This window comes from Anabrus simplex, chromosome 2 (genome assembly GCF_040414725.1).
Source record: "Anabrus simplex isolate iqAnaSimp1 chromosome 2, ASM4041472v1, whole genome shotgun sequence".
NCBI classification, from domain to species: domain Eukaryota; kingdom Metazoa; phylum Arthropoda; class Insecta; order Orthoptera; family Tettigoniidae; genus Anabrus; species Anabrus simplex.
Genome location: NC_090266.1, coordinates 185,850,489 through 185,869,743, shown reverse-complemented (window position 1 = coordinate 185,869,743; position 19,255 = coordinate 185,850,489). Strand labels below are relative to the sequence as shown.

Genomic DNA, 19,255 nt, shown 5'->3' with positions numbered 1-19,255 from the left:
TTTGTACCATTTTTAATGTGTAGGTTGCATTAGTTCCAGTGTACCTGAAGATACTTAGACTTGCCTGAGCTGTGGTGACAGCAATTTGAATGATGGACATAAAATTAGATCTAAAATGGACAGTGAATTGCCAGTGTCCGCTGTTAAATGCAGGAAGTAATGATAATATGCATTTAGTTCTATATTTATTGCAACAAGGCTTATTAACATTAAAAGCAGAGAATGAGTGCTTAAAGGAGAAAGTGTGTTTACTAGAATTAAAAGTTAACAGTCCACGAGTGATTCAACAAACCCAAGCACGTGGTCAAGTTTTTAAAGGTTCTAAAAGGAAAAGTGTGCAGTCAGTGGAGATGGCTCTTTAATATATACCAAAAACAGATTTTCAGTTCTGAGTGACGTGTGATTCAAAAAGACCGAACTGTAGGGGAAACACCAAAATTGAGTACACTAACCCCATTATGAAACATGGCAAACTTAGGCTCAAAAACCCACACAATGCACCAGTGAAAGAATCTAAGATTCTTATATTTGGTGATAGCCAGACAAGAGGAACTGCGAGTGAGATGAACAACAAAGAAATTGCAGCACTGGCCAATGAAACAAATTACTTAGCTCACAAGAAAGACACCAGCGTTAAGGTATAACCTTAAAAACATATTAAGTAAAATCACCCATATAAATGTTGTAGTGAATGTGCCACACAGACATGACTTAACAGACAACTCGTGTGTCAACAATGAAGTTTATAGTGTTATTAGTAAAACTGCCAAAATTTGTAAGCACTTTCAGAATACTCTTCCTCACTTCTTCCATGCAGTAAAAAAAATGTATACTGTACATAAATAGAAACCCATATGTGATGTACAGTATATAACTTGTATAAATTAGAATTTCAAGAATGATGTGTGCAAGTACTGTTTAATGTGTGCAAATGTGTATGAGTGGAGGTGTGGGAGTGAATGAGTGTGTATACAGGGGTATGAGTGAAGGTATAAATGACTGGGTCTTCTTACTTTCATATTTATAGTATAAATCAAGATAATTATTATTCTATTAGTACAGTGTTTGGAGTGAAAATATGTAAATTTAAAATTGTGTATACATATGTAAATATTCAGTAGAGTCTATGTAAACATACCCTGCCACTCATTAATTTCATTACACCTAATAATTTACATCTAATTCCCTTTAGATACGGCATAATACCATATTATGCTTCAGTAAGCAAAGGAATAGTAAAACACTTGTAAACATGTCAGGTTTATGTGTTTGTTTTCATCTAGATGCGATATTACCCCAAAAGAATGTTCTGTACATAAACAATAAATACCTGAACTGGTATGTTTGTTTACCTAGTTGACGACTGGAGGCCAATTCGGAGCACCTCTGTTGTTACCTGTAGTGTTGTGATGTCAGCAATGTACTTCAAGTATTGCTAAGATATGCACCATTTGGTTCCTGCATTTCAGTTTCTTAGTGAGAGTTGACAGTGTGCACATCATTATTATGGCTCTAAGAGTGGAAATATCCATAGAAAAACATGCTGCAATTGTAGCATTCAGACAAGTAGGTTTATCAATTCATCAAATTGCAAAACATGTAGCGTGTTTATAGGAAGAGTACAATACACCCTTCACTGCCACACAACAACAGGTAGCAATAAGGACAGACCATGACCAGGAAAACCTTGTAAAACAACAAAAAGTGATGATAAATTCATCAGAATAACTAGTAAGAGAAATAGGTTCAAAACAGCACCACAAATTCGTGCAGAATTGGTAAAAATGAACAATAAACAAGTATCGGTTGCAAAAGTATAAAGGAGACTGATTGAAGCTGGCTTGAAAGGATGTGTGACAGCAAGGAAACTCCTTCTGAAGCCCATAAATAACAAGAAGAGATTTGAATGGGCTAGAAAACATCGTAATTGGACACATGAAGAGTGGAAGAAAGTGTTATCCACAGATGAATCGAAGTTTGATATTTTTGGAACCAGAAGGAGAATATTTGTTCGTTGATGTGAAGGAAAAAAGGTGGCCCAGCAGTGTGTTCTACCTACAGTTAAACACGGTGGGTGTTCTAGTAAGGTTTGGGGGTATTTTGCAGGAGATAGAGTGTAAGACATTGTGAAAATAGAAGGATGTATGGATCAGAAGTACTACAACCGTGTACTTCAGTACCATACATTAACATGTGGATTGTGCTTAATAGGGAAAGGGTTAACCTTACAACAGGATAATGACCCAAAAACATCAGTCAGCGTTCTGTAAGAAGTACATTGCATCAGAGGCAAGCAGAAAGTACTAAAACATATTGTCTCTCTCTCCCAAAGCCCGGATTATAATCCAATTGAAATGGTCTGGGATGAAGTGGACAGACCTATCAGAGGAGTTCATATATCCAGCAAGGAACATCTCTGGAACGTTGTTAAGGCTGTGTGGAATCATCTAGACTAAAAATACCTACACAAACTTATTGACCGCATGCCTTGAGCTTGTGAGGCAGTCATTAACTCCAAGGGATGATACTCTGATGAAAGAAAAATATATTTATTCTATTTGTATTACATATGTTTAAATTTAGATAATTACATTTTTTGGAGAAATAAATTTTGTTTTGTGTTCATATCTGAAATACCAGATAACCAAACCAAATCCCATGGCGCAACAGCCCCGAAGGGCCGTGGCCTACCAAGTGACCGCTGTTCAGCCCGATGGTGTATTGAAATTAATGAGCGGTAGGGTACATGTGGGGATGGAGGCACTTCCGTGTATATGGGGCTTTCCTTTTCTCCATCTACCACCCCTAGATTGTACATGTACAATTTAAGGGAAATAATAATAATAATAATAATAATAATAATAATAATAATAATAATAATAATAATAATAATAATAATAATAATAGATCTAAAAAATGGTATATGATAGTGTTCCCCGGGAGAAGATGTGGGAAACCATGGTCAGAAAAGGTGCAAAAACTGTGTCAGCAGCGTACATACATACTTTGTTTGGAAAGACAAAATGGTTTAGAAATGAAAATGGACTAAGACCTGAGAGTGTGCTTTTGTCCTTTTTGATTCTAATGCAAAATTGTAAAGGAGACAAAGGAAGCACATAGAATAGGGAGATGAAATTATTACTATTTCAAGACAATACTGTGGTCTGGAGAACAAACAGCAAAGTACAAGAACAACCTGATGCACTGAACAAGAAAATTGAAAAGTATGGTATAAAAATATGTGCAGAGAAAAGCAAGACCGTGGTGATACCAAGAGGAGAATGATAGTGAAAGGCATTGTGAAAATTGGTGGTCACAGTCTTGAAATTACTGACAGTTTCATATACCTAGGGAGTGAACTGATGAAGAATACAAGACTGGACAGGGAGATTAGCAAGAAAGTGCAACTGGGCAAAGCATTCTACCAGAGCATAAGAAACCTCGTCTGGAATAAGGAAGTACCAAGGAAGTGTGAAACGATAATGTACAAAATGTACTGTGCACCCACATTGACCTATGTGGCTGAGACCTGGATAATGACAAGTAAGAGGGGAGTAGAATTCAAGCCAGTGAAAAGAAATACGTTAGAAGTATTACAGGAAAGACATTTTGAGAAATGAAGATTTGAGAGAGGAAGTCAGAATGGAAACCTCAATGACAGAACTGATAGGAGTAATCTAGATGGTTTGGACATGTTAAGAGGATGCAGAAGGAAAGAATACAAAACCAGATGATGGAGATGAAGTTTGATGGAAAGAGAGCAAGCGGGAGATCTAGAATAAGGTGGATCGATTGGATAAAGAGGAGTGCAAAAAGAAGAAACCTGGACTGAGTCAAAATGATGGAAGAGAAATGGTGGAAGGAGGGATGATGGTGAAGAAGTGCCATAAGTGCCCCCACCCAGCAGGAGCTGGATAAGAGGAAAGGAGGAGGAGGAGGGAGGAGGGGGGAGGAGAATGTAATCTAAGAACATGTTTGCCTATGATATAGATGCTGATTCCCATACGGTACCCGAAATACTTGTCCTGAATGAGTAAATATATAATACCAATATAAATGGTCCGTTATTGGACATTATAAATTTTCCAGCTAACTCATTCTTGGTTGCCAACATTTCACCCTAGTGTGCTAAGTCGGGCTCATCAGTTGCTAAATAGCACACCCCACCAAGACACATAGCTAGTGCATACCGTGGAGGCCACTGCGTAGGCTATTTGGAGCCACCGGCAGTGCCAATGCACTATGAGAGACATCTATATCATCTGATGGCCAGGCAGGCATCAATTTTTGGTAATGAGACAAGTCTCTTCCACAAGTTAAACAAGAAGACTGTTAGTGACGCCTACCCCATGCCTGACCTGAAACACTCACTGAAACAAATAAGTGGATCTAGGATTTTCAGCACAATGGATATCAACTCCAGATACTGGCAAGTGGAGGTCGAAGAAAGTTCTAGGCCACTGACCGCCTTCATGACACCGAGAGGATTGTACCAGTTCACAGTAATGCCTTTTGGACTGAAGAATGCTCCTGCAACCTTCATGCAACTTATAGATAAGGTACTGTCACGATATGTTGGAGATTTCTGCCAAGTGTATCTCGATGACATCTTAATCCACAGCAAGAATTTTCAAGAACACCTTATAAACCTGAAGAAAGAGCTGGAACGACTGCAAATTCATGGACTGACCTGCCAACTGGAGAAGTGCCACTTCGCCCAGTCCCGCATAGAATATCATGGCCATGTCCTAACAACTGAACGTTTAGAAAGGCAACCGGAGAAGAATTCAGCTATCGAGGAAGCTGAACGGCCGCGGACCAAGCGACAAATACATCAGTTCCTTGGCTTGTGTGGATGGTATAGCAGCTTCGTGCCACAATTTGAAGAGAAGGCAATACCACTCACCGATCTACTTCATAACAACCTCCCGTTCTGATGGACCAGCAAGGAAGGGGCAGCATTTCAAGGCATTAAGGCTGCGATATGCAATGCTCCTGGTCTATCATATCCCAACCCTCAATGGAAGATGTGCCTGCAGACGGATGCCAGTGACTCCGGCTGAGGAGCAGTGTAATTCCAGGAGAGGACTGATGGCGGAAGGGACATCACAGATTATGCCAGCAGAAAGCTATCTCCCACCGAACAACACTACTGCACTTCCGAGAAGGAAGCCTTAGCCGTGGTGTGGGCCATACGCAAATTCAGAGGCTACTTGGAGGGAAGGAAGTTCCAGCTGTACACTGATAACACAGCTCTCAAATGGTTGAACTCAGTCTCTGGTTCAAAATCTAAACTGATGCGATGGGCTCTGTTAATCGCAGAATTTGATTTCGATGTGCATCATGTCCCAGGATTGAAGAACATAGGAGCAGACAGTCTATCTAGGTACCCGGTGATGGAACCTGAAGCCATGAGCACCATTGTCAAGAGGGAGTTTCCGCAAAAACACCAGAGCGAACCCAGTGAACCTGTTCTTATGACCAACAAGAAGGAACTGGATCTGGGAGTAATCAAACAATGGCAAGAACAAGACAAGCCCTGTAGGATCATGATGCAGTGGATTAGGAGACAGAACACCGATAGTAGACTCGTCCCGAGGGAATTCAAGATGTGCTACAAGAACTTCCGGGTTGACAGAGGATTCTTAATGTACAGATCGTACCTCTCCGACACGCCTGCAATAGTGGTGATCCCTAGACAGCACACGTCGGATATCCTCGAGAAATTCCACAACAGAACTGAAGCCGGACATCCAGGATGTGAAGAGACATACCAGTCTATTCGACAAAGATTCTTCTGGTTCAACATGCGGAAAGACATCCTTGATTATGTGAAAGGGTGCTACATCTGAGCCTGCACCAAGGCGAGCAACAGGAAGGCAGATTCCAGTCAGCAGGGAAGACGGCCGCAATGCCCTTGGGAGGTTATAGCCCTGGACTTGAACACCAAGGAGTAAAAACAGGACTCCAAGTAATCACCGACCTCTTCACAAGATGGATTGAAGCCTTTCCAATAAAAATGACACGATGGGACGCATCACCAGTCTTCTACAGGATGAGGTATTCAGCCGCTACGGTTATCCACGGTGCAATCTGTCAGACAACGGGAGTCAGATCACGTCAAGGAAGGGGCAGCAAATGATGAATGAATGGGGTGTGGAGCACTGGACCACCCCCTATCTACAACCCAAGGGCCAATCCAATCGAACGACAGAACCAGTAGCTAAAATGGATGCTACAGGTCCACCTAATAGACAAGGAACATCGACTGTGGGACTGTCAAATACCGCAGTCACTCTTTGCCCTGCAACGATGCATCAACCGTGTCACTGGCTATTCCCCAGTGGAGCAGTTCCTTGGTCATCAGCTATATGGCACCAGGGATTGGGAGATTCGTCCACCACCCACTTCTGGTCAAGATGATGCAGCTGTTTCCCTAGCAGTGTGGCAGCATAAGCAGCAGCAGGACATCAAGGAAAAGCAAGCTTTGGCCGAGAGGACATTCCTTATCCAGGCCACGGCTCAAGATGTCGAAGAGACTCAGATCTCCATACCAGGCCAACAAGTACTGCGACGTAACCACCCAGTCAGTAATAAGATCAGAGGGTTTCATGCAGGTCTTGCACCTAAGTGGGTTGGTCCCGTCGAGGTCAATAAGCAACTGGGCCATGGTGTCTACTTACTAAAAACCAACCCTCCTGTCAAGGTACATGCATCGAAGTTGTGGTGAGTCGCCCAACTGCTGCGCATTCAGAATAAGCCTGGTACTGCCACGGGTCTACCTGGAGGAGAGGCTACTAATGACACAGCACAATCCAGTCATGAAAAGGAGATCGCATCGACTACCACCTAGAAAGAGGCTGACAGCAAGGCAACGGCGACCTCTGACATGGCATGATCCGGTCAAGAGGAGAGCACATCCAGCAACATCGAGGAAGAGAGATGATATAATCTACGACCAAGGCAAAGTCGACGAATGTGATAGACTGTTGAAATTGTTTCAAGTTATAGGGGGAGATACTGATGCAAGTGTAATGGACAAGTATAACTTGGAAACAATTCCCTAACCCATGGGTAAATAATGAAAATATCAAGCTTGATTATTATTATTATTTATATTTTATGGCCTTCATTGGACCACTCTAGGCAACTTTATACAAAGAATTTTTCAGTTTCCTGTCAGCGCAGTACTTCTTCATTCTCTCTGACCTTATCCTTCTTTCTTCATCGGAAAACACCCTTCCTATTGTCTGTTTGTTGATTCTGGTTTGCTGTCTGGTTTGCTTGTCTGTGAGTTCCCTGATTTTGTCGGTTTTGTTTCTTAGGTCTTCCGCTGTAATTTGTAGTTCATACCATATCTTTCTTGATTTCTGTAATTCACTTAATGTTGCACTTAGTATTCCATAATTTTACTATTATTCTCCTGATGATCCTATTCTCTGGAGTCCTTATTAGATGTCCAAAAAATGAAATGTGTTTCTTCCTGACTTTGCTCAATACTGGTTCTATTTTCTTGTAGACTGTTTCATTAGAAGCTACTCTCCAATGTCCACCTTTTTGGTATGATTTGTTGATGCACGTTCTAATGATTCTTCACTCTATCTTTAGTATTTTGTCTATTTGTGCAGTGTTAGTTGTTTTGAAGATGGTTTCACATGTGAATGTTATTTCTGGCTGAGTGACTACTATGTAGTGTCTTAATTTTGTTTCTATTGACAGGCCCTTTTTGTTGTAGGTATTCTTGGTGACATATTGTGCTCTAGTCAATTTATTTATTCTGTTACACCATGCTGGCTTTTCATTGAGGTTATATGTTATGATTTCTCCCAGATATTTAAATTTATCTACAATTTTGATTTCTTGGTTTCCTATGGCAATTTTGTTTATGAGTGGTGGGTCAGTAAACATGATTACTGTCTTTTCAGAAGATATTCCAAGACCAATTTTCTGTGCTATTTCCTGTAGTGATATAACTTGTTGTCTGGTTTCCTGAATATTGTTGGACAAGAGAGCAAGGTCATCGGCAAATCCCAGGCAATTTAAACTTATGTTGTCTTTGAGTCTTCCAATTCGGATATTCTTTGGGTTAATCTTGTACAGTCCCTCATTATATATTCCAAGGCACAGTTGAACAGCAGTGGTGACAAGCAATCTTCTTGTCTTAAGCCTGTTTTTATGATGAATGGCTCAGAGAATTCCCCTCTGAACTTGACTTTTGATTTAGTGTTGGTTGAGTTCTATCAATTTGATTAATTTTGGATGGAGGCTGAAATTTCTTAAAATTTTCAACATTGAAGGTCTATGGATACAGTTGTAAGCTTTTTTAAAGTCCACGAAGGTTATTGCAAGAGGTTTGTTTTGCTTCTTGTAATATGCTATGGCTAATTTTAAGGTGATGATTTGTTCTGCACAGCTTCTCCAAGGTCTGAAGCCTCCTTGGTACTCACCTAATTCTTCCTCTAGTTGCTCTTTGATCTTCCTGTATAGGATTCTGGAGAAAATCTTGTATGTACAGTCTAAGAGAGAGAGAGACCTCTGTAATTATCTGGATTGCTTTTATCTCTCTTTTTGTGGAGTGGGTGGATTATGGCTGTGGTCCAATGTTCGGGGAACTTTTCTGTTATCAAGATGTTTCTTCGAACCATGTGTAAGGATGTTCGAACTGTATCACTGGCATATTTCCACATTTCTGTGAAAACTTGGTCTTCTCTGCATGCCTTATAATTTTTCAACTCACTGAGTGCTGTTTCCACCTCTTGGATTGTTGGGGGTTTATGAGTTCAGGCGGGGTTTTGATGAGCGTGTCTGTATCAATTGCTAAAAGTTCCTGGGGTTCTGCACAATTCAAAAGTTTAATGAATGCTTTTGCCATGATTTTGGCATTTTCCTTGTCATTATGTGTTGTTTTTCCATCCTCACTTTTCAACATTTACGTGGGAGGGGCAAATTTTTGTACTTGTCTTCCAAACATTTTGCAAAAGTCTCTGGAATTGGTTTTGTGGTGATTTTCTTCTACTGAGCTGATTAGATCTTTCTGTGATTGTCTCTTGGTTTGCCTGATAATTTGTATGAACTTTTTTCCTGATATTTTTTAGGTTGGCTGCACTTTCTTCTATTTTGTGTGTTTGAAATTTTAACCATACCTGATGTCTTTCTGCATGAATTTTGTCACATTCTGAGGTCCACCAGGCATGTTTTTTATGTGTGTTCAATGGGGCTAAATTTTCAGCTTGTTGCCTGAGAACTGGAACCAGTTCTTCTAAGTTATCTGTTACTTTTATGTTTTGTGTGACTTCTCTATATTTATCATTTCTAATTAATTGGTGTGGATCAAGGTTCCTCTTTCATTTATTGTGTTTTGGTTTCTTTTTTAGTGGTGTGAACTTAATTTGGATTTTGACTATGTAATGATCTGAACCTATATCTACTCCTCTTAATACTTTAATATTGTAGATTTCTCCGTGGAAGGTTTTGTCCATAAATACGTAATCCAGCTGCCATTCCCCTTTTCTCCAATCAGGATGTTTCCAAGTTTTAAGCTTGTTGGGCCTCCTTTTGAGTATGTGGACTTTGAGATCAGTTTGTGTTCTCTGCAGAGTTCAACAAGTCTTTGACCATTCTTATTTGTATGTTTATGTGGAGCCCATTTCCCAATGATATCTTGGTATTTCTTTTCTCTTCCGAGTTGGGCAATGAAGTCCCCTAACAGGATCTTAACGTTGTTAATATTTATTTGGTTTACAGTTTGGTCAAGGAGATCCTAAAACTTTTCCACTTCTTTCCTAGTCTTTGTTAGAAAATTATTTTCATTAGTAGGGGCATGGGCATTTATGACGGTATACATATTTTTGGATGCTTTTAAACTCCAAGTTGCAATTCTAGGTGAGATGGCTTGAAAATCGGTTATCGAATCTATTATTTTCACATGGACTATAAACCCAGTTCCAAACTGGGGACATTGTTTCATAACCCTTAGTCCAGTTATTATTATTATTATTATTATTATTATTATTATTATTATTATTATTATTATTATTATTATTATTATTATTATTATTTACGTAGTTATGCACGGACTTTATTTGGTATAAATTGTGGCCATAACAAAACGTGAGGTTGTCACGACATGTCTGCTGTATGTATATTAATGTGAGTTTATTTAATGTAAGAACACGTAATTAATAGTATATAATTTATTATTGCCTGTAAATATGATGTATAAATCCAGTGTCATGTTGTGCAACACACAGTAATAGTCCGGAACAACGCATCTTGCCACTAGAGTGTTACAGAACATTCGATCCATCTGTAATCAGGTTATTGGAGACTCTAGAAATTATGAGAAAACGTGTTGTGTCATACTTTCCTAGAAGCCTAGCCAAGCAATGTATATACAGAGGCAGTCTTGGGAGTTGGAGTTAGAGTTGTTAGTGAGAGTTGCTAGTGAAAGTCGTTAGTCATGTGAACTTATGTTTTGATCTTGTTGTGTTGGTAGTTGGTTGACATGCGAATGTTGGAGTCGTCGTCTTGTTCTTCTTCTTCCTCTTCTTCTACTTCGTATCAGTGTTTTGTTCAAAGATGGCAGTTTATTAGTGCAAGAATCATATGTGTATGATGTGTATATAATTTGTAAATAAAACAGTGTATACAATTGACAGCATCTCGTGTGTGCATCTTATAGTTACAACAAGGGATTTAAATGAACAGGAGTATAGTGAGCAGGGAAGACCTAGATTTAAAGGTGGTTCGCCTCTCACTTAGAAGGCCAAGAATATGAGTCTATGGAACTGCGTTTTTTGTTTGAATAGTTAACCAGGCATCCGAAGTTGTACCGTTGTCCACAAGAGAGAAGAAAGAAGTGAGAAGACGCCCAACCAAGCTAAGTATTAATTGTATTTCAGAAACTAAGGAGTGAGAGTGTACTTCTAGATATTTTCAAAGGGAACTGAAAGACTTTTAAATTCAATCATTAAATTATGGATAGGAAGTTCCCTCAGTTAACAACCAGAAAAGTACATTTTTGTATATCTTGTAAATAAGAGAAAGTGTGTGTAACTATTAAGAGTTATTAATATAAGGTGAAGGTTTTGGTGTTAGGTCAATATGAATTGTTGTGTTTTGCTCCTAAATTGAACCCAAGTCCCCAGCTGGCCAATCCTTAGGATCACAACAGGTGGACTTAAAATTGTTGGTGTCAGATTAAGGGGTTCTAGTATACATAAGATGTGATTATTTCACTTAAGATCACTGAAGTACACCGATTAGTGATGTAGTGTATTCGATCAGCATGCATCAGTAGATGTTGTCACTCAATGAGCTCTAAGACATGGCGTCTCGCGGCAAACATGTGCTTGACGAAAGTAATATTTTCGATATTTTATGATATATTATAAGTTTACGCGCAAATGAACATATTATTGACATATAAATTCAAAACAACTTCTTACATTTCATTATGATTAGAGTTCATTTTACGGCCTAGCGCATGTTCCGCGTATTTCATATTTGCGTGAATATGTAAGATTGTCTACATATTAGTGAAGTTGTCTGTTTAGAAGACTGTATTTTCTCTTTCTCAGAAGTCTTTTGTGGTAAATGGAACAATAATTTTACATTTGAGTAACTTTTGACAAAATTTATCAATTAAAATAAAATTTCATAAGAACTCCCATTTTCATTACTGTAATTATTGCTATTACTATTGAAAAATTATTATTTTTATATCGTACCCATTATTTTTGTTGTTTTGTAGTTGCAATGCACATTTCATGTTAGCAAAATAAGGTAAATATAACAGTATTTCAGTAAACTGTACTTGCTTAGTTATCCGTCAGACCTTTCCTCCATTCGCAAAACATGGTGTAATATATAAACAATTTTAAAATCTCAAGTGATAGTTGACATGATACAAACAGCATTTTCCAAAATTAGATGCTCAAACAAGCACAAAGAAAAAAGAATGGTTCAAATATCTCCTACAGGTACAGAGATATAATGTTTTAAAAATCCTTAAAAATGCCCAGTCCAGAACTTTTGTTAGGGATATTAAGGCCCAGACTGGAATGGGTTAAATGATTTCAAAGAAATTGGATATTTATTGAACATCTCCCTTGGTAAGTTATTCCAATCCCTAACTCCCCTTCCTATACACAAATATTTGCTCAAATTTGGCTTCTTGAATTCCAACTTTATCTTCATATTGTGATCTTTCCTACTTTCAAAGACACCACTCAAACTTATTTGTCTACTAATGTCCTTCTGTCTACTAATGTCCTTCCATGCCATCTTTCCGTTGACAGTTTGGAACATACCACTTAATGAAGTTAGTTACATGCAACATACCATTTAGTCGAGCAGCTCGTCTTCTTTCTCCCAAGTTTTCCCAGCCCAAACTTTGCAACATTTTTGTTACGCTACTCTTTTGTCGGAACTTACCCAGAACAAAACGAGCTGCTTTTCTTTGGATTTTTTCCAGTTCTTGAATCAAGTAATCCTGGTGAAGGTCCCATACACTGCAACCATACTCTAGTTGGGGTCTTACCAGAGACTTATATACCCTATCCTTTACATCCTTACTACAACCCCTAAACACCCTCATAAACATGTGCAGAGATCTGTATCCTTTATTTACAATCCCATTTTTTGTGATTACCCCAACGAAGATCTTTCCTTATATTAACACCTAGGCACTTACAGTGATCCCCATAAGGAACTTTCACCCCATCAATGCAGTAATTAAAACTGAGAGGACTTTTCCTATTTGTGAAACTCACAACCTGACTTTTAACCCCATTTATCATCATACCATTGCCTGTTGTCCATCTCACAACATTATTAAGGTCATTTTGCAGTTGCTCACAATCTCGTAACTTTTTTTACTACTCTATATAAAATAAGATCATCTGCAAAAAGCCTGATCTCTGATTCCACTTCCACTTCCGTTAGCTAGAGAACACCAAGCCCGCTTAATTCGGAAAGCTAGTTTAGTTAAAGGATTACGTGATGATAGAATACAAGGTCTGATTGAAAGCAGGAATGCACAAATGCTTGAACAAGCTATTGATATTGCGCAAGAGGAAGAAATGGCCATCCTCTCTAAAAGGGCTAAGCAACAAATGATGGGTCAAACTAGGTGGCCAAATGAGTTTCAGTTGAAGCTAAGATCACAGGCACTACAACAGACACATAGATTGAGTATTCAGAAATATCATACGGAGGCTGATGCGCATGTGATATGTTATAATTGTAACCACAAGAGACACATATCTTGTGATTGTAGAATTTCAAAGCCTCATGAAAAGAAACCTCCATTATGCAGACACTGTAATAAAACAGGTCACACAAAAAAAAGAATGTAGGATCAGACACAGAGGAAAAGCTAAATATAGTACCTGTGAGGTTCAAATCATGCTGGCCCTGCAGTGTAGGGGTAGCATGCCTGCCTCTTACCCGGAGGCCTCGGGTAAGATTCCTGACGCCGGGCTGAGTGGCTCAGACGGTTAAGGCGCTGGCCTTCTAACCCCAACTTGGCAGGTTCGATCCTGGCTCAGTCCGGTGGTATTTGAAGGTGCTCAAATACGACAGCCCTGTGTCGGTAGATTTACTGGCACGTAAAAGAACTCCTGTGGGACTAAATTCCGGCACCTCGGCGTCTCCGAAGACCTTAAAAAGCAGTTAGTGGGACATAAAGCAAATAACATTCTTTATTAAGATTCCTGGCCAGATCAGGGATTTTTACCTGCATCTGAGGGCTGGTTCGAGGTCCACTCAGCCTACGTGATTAAAATGAGGAGCTATCTGACGGTGAGCTAGCCACCCCTGTCTAGAAAGCCAAGAATAACGGCCGAGAGGATCCGTCGTGCTGACCAAACGACACCTTGTAATCTGTAGGCCTTTGGGCTGAGCAGCGGTCGCTTGGTAGGCCATGGTCCTTCGGGGCTGTTGTGCCATGGGGTTTGGCTTGGAGATTCAAATCTGTGCAGTGATCCGATGCTACAATTGTAACAGAACAGGTCACAAACAGTCTGATTGTTGGGAAGGACAAAGACAGATGGGAGAAAGGAAGTGTTTTGTCTGCGACCATAAGGTCCACCTACAGAGAACCTGTTGGTTCAATAAGACAAAAAGTGTGAATGAGTACGAAATGAATACAAATGGGATAATTACCGTAGCAATAATCCACCAAGCATTTAACTGGAAAGTTAAAAATTACATCAAAAATGAAAATAAAAATGAAAATAAAGTAAGCCGGCCACAGTGTCCATTGTGGACTGTTGGGAAACTTGTGTTGGCTGGAGCCATGGTAGCCATCCAAATTATCACTAATAGTGCATGCCAAATACTGTCTGATTCCCAGCCTGTGACCCCTGCACGATGAAGCAAAGGGAGAAAGAAACCAGAGTGAGACACTTGAGGTAAGCATATGTTAAGTGAAAATATTGGATTACAAGTTCATACAAGTTGCATAAAAACAATGAACTTCTCTCTTTGGTTTGCATGTTGAGACCCAACCACAGGATTAAAGTAAGTTTGTTTCTGCTGTAATATGTACAATATATAAATGTTTTCATATCTGAATGTACACTAAATAAATAAATAATGTACAATATCAGAACCTGTTGTGTGAATTAAAACTGAAGGGGGCTTGATAGTTACTCAAAATTGTTAAATCCTGTATACAAGCCAACAAGTGAGTATACGTTATGAAATTTTTAGCCTAGCACAAGAATTTAAAATAAGCACTGGTGTCCACTGTGGTGCTTAATGAGTTAAGAATTAAAAATGTTTACAGGAAGCTTTCCTAAAACACTAGCTTCCAGTTTCTTTTATTATTTTTTTCCACTGTCATGCATAAAATAAATCTAAATTCATTTCTGCATCATTCCACAGAACAACTTACATTTGTATGGCCGATCTCCAGAGTGACATCTCATGTGCACCATTAAATTTGGTCGAGTTCTACATCTGTATCCACATTCATCGCAACGGTATGGTCGTTCATCTGAATGCTTCATACGATGGGTAAGAATTAAGTGGATTCGATCACAAGTGAAGTCACCTGGAAAAAAATTGTACCTGCATAAATGAGTTACATATGACTTTCTGCCAAGAAATCAGCCCAAAGGCTCACTGTATCCTTAAATAGCACCCCCAAAGGTAATGCAGTTATAAGGAAACTGAAAACACTGATGGAAATGCCATAACGAGGCGTACTAGGCAAAATGAGGAGCAAGGCAGTGTGCCATTGATTTCCTCTGTGGGCCAGAAAGTGCTACAGCAGCACAATTAACCCTATGAGTAGCACTTTTCACACCATCTACACACACACTAGTCATTACGCAGCACCATACCACAGCCATACATGAAACCAAATCTTCGGTGGAAGATTCATTTCACTATGGCCAGTGCCAAGAGAAAGATGCAGAATTACTGCATCCATTAAGAAATAGCCAGAGGTTGTAGGAGTTATATAACATAGTACAGATCTGACATAGTGTATTACCAGTTTAAGTTGCCTGTGAGTTTTATTTCTTGCTTAATAATACATTCAGCCAGCCCCATGGTGTAGGGGTAGCGTGCCTGCCTCTCGCCCGGAGGCCCTGGGTTTGATTTCCGGCCAGGTCAGGGATTTTCCTCTTGACCTGAGGTCCACTCAGCCTACGTGATTAGAAATGAGGAGCTATCTGACAGTGAGATGGTGGCCCCGGTCTCGCAAGCCCAGAATAACGGCCGAGAGGATGCGTCGTGCTGACCACATGGCCTCTCATAATCTCCTGGCCCAGCTGTACTTCCACTTAAAACAATAATCACCACCACCACACCTTGGGCTGAGCAGCAGTCGCTGGGCAGGCCAAAGCCCTTTCAAGGGCGTAAGGTGCTGTGGGGTTTGGTTTTTTAATAATACATTCAGTTCTTGAAAATTTATTCTATTGCTTTCTAAATTTATGATATTCTACCAGTGTCAAGGAGATTAAATTAGGGCTACCATATTTCTAAAAGAAAAATCGAGGACAATTTAAATGTTTCAGTGCTTTTTTTTTTTTTTTTTTTTGTTTGTTTGTTTTACCTTGCATGCCCTCTCCTGTACATCCTTTCCAAAGATAGAGCTTTCTGATGATAACTTCAACACTTTTTATTATTTCATTTGTCACTGCAGCTTTAGTCACTGTTAAATTTCATTTTTAGCAAAGACTTCACACTTTCCATCATCAAGCTGACTCGTTCTGTTCTCCAGCAGTTCATCAGTGAGAAGAGATTTCTATACATGCTGATGTTCCAGGAAAATACAATATGTTGGACTATTCCTTAATTTTGAGGATATTTGGAGTGTCAACATCACAGTTCTTTGAGAAAACTGAAAAAATTCTGACCATTTCTGTGACAATCCCATGTGTTTCAATTCATCTAATTGGTCAAATTTTAAAATAAAAATCCTGCTTATTGAAGACACTTCATCTCTGTATCAGTTTTTAAATTAACTTTTGAACTGATGTTATTGGCTGAAGTTTCAACCTCCGGCCACAACAAAATGTTGTTTAGCAAGGTTTACTTTAATTGGATAGAGTCAGAAAAACTATTTTCTAGCCAAAGTTTCATTTATGAAATACTAGTAGGCCCTACTGTTGAACAAAGTCCAAATATTTCACTTAGAAACACCCCCAGTTCACAGACTGCCACAAAATATGTAAATAGAGGTTCTTAAGTACAGTTTCACAAGGAAAATCGAGGATATATGACAAATATTTTCATCTGCATCCGGATCCCCGACACAGTGTAAAATCATGTAACAGCCCAGGATAACTCAGGAAGTATGGTGATTAAACCGGTGTTCATGGCAGGAATATCATGATTGCAAAGCTACAAGAAACACTTAGGAAAATTGGTGTTCTTTTCCAGATCACAAAGTTATGGTAGATTATCTAAAGAGTATAATAATAAAAAACTGAAGAACAACTTTTTTGGAACTTACATGGTGCTTGTAAAAAAGAATTAATGAACTTGAGGGGAAAATGACTACCTAGTGATCTAGATCAATACAGCAGTGATTGTGACTGGCATATGCAATACATTACACAATATAAGTTCATAATATGCAGAACTGAGTGTAATTAAAACTGATCCTCATGTCTATATGAAGAAACTATTCCAGTTCAATAATGCAATTGATTAGCAATGTAAAAAATATGACATCACTGACAATGAATAGGGGTAAATTCTGTCCAATTGACACAGGTTCAATTCCCAGTTCTGCAACACTTAGAACTAGCAGTTTAATAAATTGGAACAATTGCACTCAGGCCAGGTAACATAACTGAGTAGAGAATTGGGTGCAAAGTCCACTGTTAGTCATCCTAGAAGTAGATTTTCACGTCTTCCAACTTCAACTCCAGGGGAATACTGAGATGGTACCTACAGTACCTATCTGTACCTTAGACATTGAGTCGTAACTCACAATTCTCACACTTTTCAAGAGAGGAGAAAAACACTTTCATGCACACTTATTACTGGCACATTGTTAAGACTTTTTTCTTACATATAACCGTTTATTCTTTTATTATTTTATTTCCTTCATTATTTGTATAACTATTCCATACCACTAAGTGTTGTGGAACATATGGCTTCCTTTTTGCAATCTACAACCGATGTGAGTAATGCTGGGAGGTACTACAGTATACCTTCAAACTGACTTCTTTCTAACAATCTTCACAATAACAAAGCCTCAATATCACTAAAAATAGAGTTACAATTCTTGATCTCTGGGGTACAAATATGCTTTCTTCCCAATCCTTGCCACACTCAATTAAAGATACGTGTATATTAGTACTGCCACAACTTATTTGAAAAAAAGGTCACACACAAAAGTATATAGGCTGATGATCAAGTTATTCCAATCCCCTTAAATGAAGCAACAATAATATGGTGCTTATCCTTGAAAATGAGTTACGGGGGATAAATAAGAAACAGGCCTAAATATGAAGAATATTACTGCAAAGGTCATTAGAAGGCAGAAAGAAAAAGAGTGATTAACAGCTCATAGGAATGTTTGCTTTCAATGCTTTTTTATCATGACTCCAGAGGCAAGCTGTTCTCTAGATAGCAGAGGTAGGGTTAACTAGGACAAAGCTCTGGAGAATCACCATTTTAATCATTAATACAAAAAATCAATTAAACAAGTAAGTGTGTATTTTTACGCAACTGTTGACAACCATGAAACCTTCAGTTTTACGAGGAATCTGAATCACAGGAATGTGACTTTTCATTTCTAAATTCTTTCAATTCTTGATCTTGGGGTATGGATATGCTTTCTTCCCAATCCTTGCCACAATCAATTTGTCACTCAGCTGTCACACTCTTAATCCATATCTCCTTGCTTAATAATCTAAGCAAAAATGTCATACTGACTGCAAACAAATTCACAGTTTTAATCCATAAACAAAGAAGAAAAGGAACTATTTACATGAATCACACTTGAAAGGAGGTCCTTGAAAATGCCCTCTCATATGGCTGTAGTAGTCTTTATTCCACTGACACATGAAGCCACACAGACCACATTTGTATGTTACATCCTTGGCATGTGCCACAGCAAGGTGCTGCTCTAAGTGAGTTGTATCACGTGCCAAATGAGAACACAGATGACATTTCACACCACTCTCGACACCTGTCAAGGGAAGAATAATGAAGTTTTAATTAAAACATCAAATAGCACATAACAAAAAACATAATAAACATACTCGTGCATCATTTATACAGGAATTCTATAGATTAAAAACTGTAACATGGCTATCAGAAGCCTTCTATGGAATGTTTGAGACAGCCAACTCACTCAGTCCTCCCATGGAATGAATGTCCTTGGACTTCCTGAGACATTAGTAAATCTTCCAAAAGTGATATTTTAATAGTAATGTTACTTGCTTTACCTCCCACTAACAACTTTTACGATTACCAGAGATGCTGAGGTGCCGGAATTAAGTCTTGCAGGAGTTCCTTTATGTGCCAGTAAATCTACCAACACGAGGCTGTCATATTTGAGCACTTTCAAATACCACCAGACTGAGCCAGGATCGAACCAGCCAAGTTGGGCTCAGAAGGCCAATGCCTCAACCGCCTGAGCCACTTGGCCCGGCAGTGATGTTTTTCTTTTTCAATATGAAAGTGAGAAGAAAAAGGAGCGATTATGAAGTTGGACATCAACCGGTGCTCAGGTCTAGAGAAACACCTGGCCTGAATATTACATTACTGCTCCTTTCCTCCATTC

The 19,255-nt window shown here is 38.9% G+C and overlaps 1 protein-coding gene across 1 annotated transcript in view; it reads right to left on the bottom strand.

The window, feature by feature from the left end:
• The window catches only part of LOC136863480 (zinc finger protein 879), a 218,936-nt gene that overhangs the window by 120,888 nt on the left and 78,793 nt on the right, over positions 1–19,255 (bottom strand). Inside the window, exons 6-7 of the mRNA XM_068225955.1 lie at positions 18,458–18,658; positions 14,900–15,058 (exon numbers count right to left, since the gene is read on the bottom strand). Of these exons, the coding sequence (XP_068082056.1) occupies positions 14,900–15,058; positions 18,458–18,658 (360 nt within the window). The remainder of the gene's footprint in view (positions 1–14,899; positions 15,059–18,457; positions 18,659–19,255) is intronic.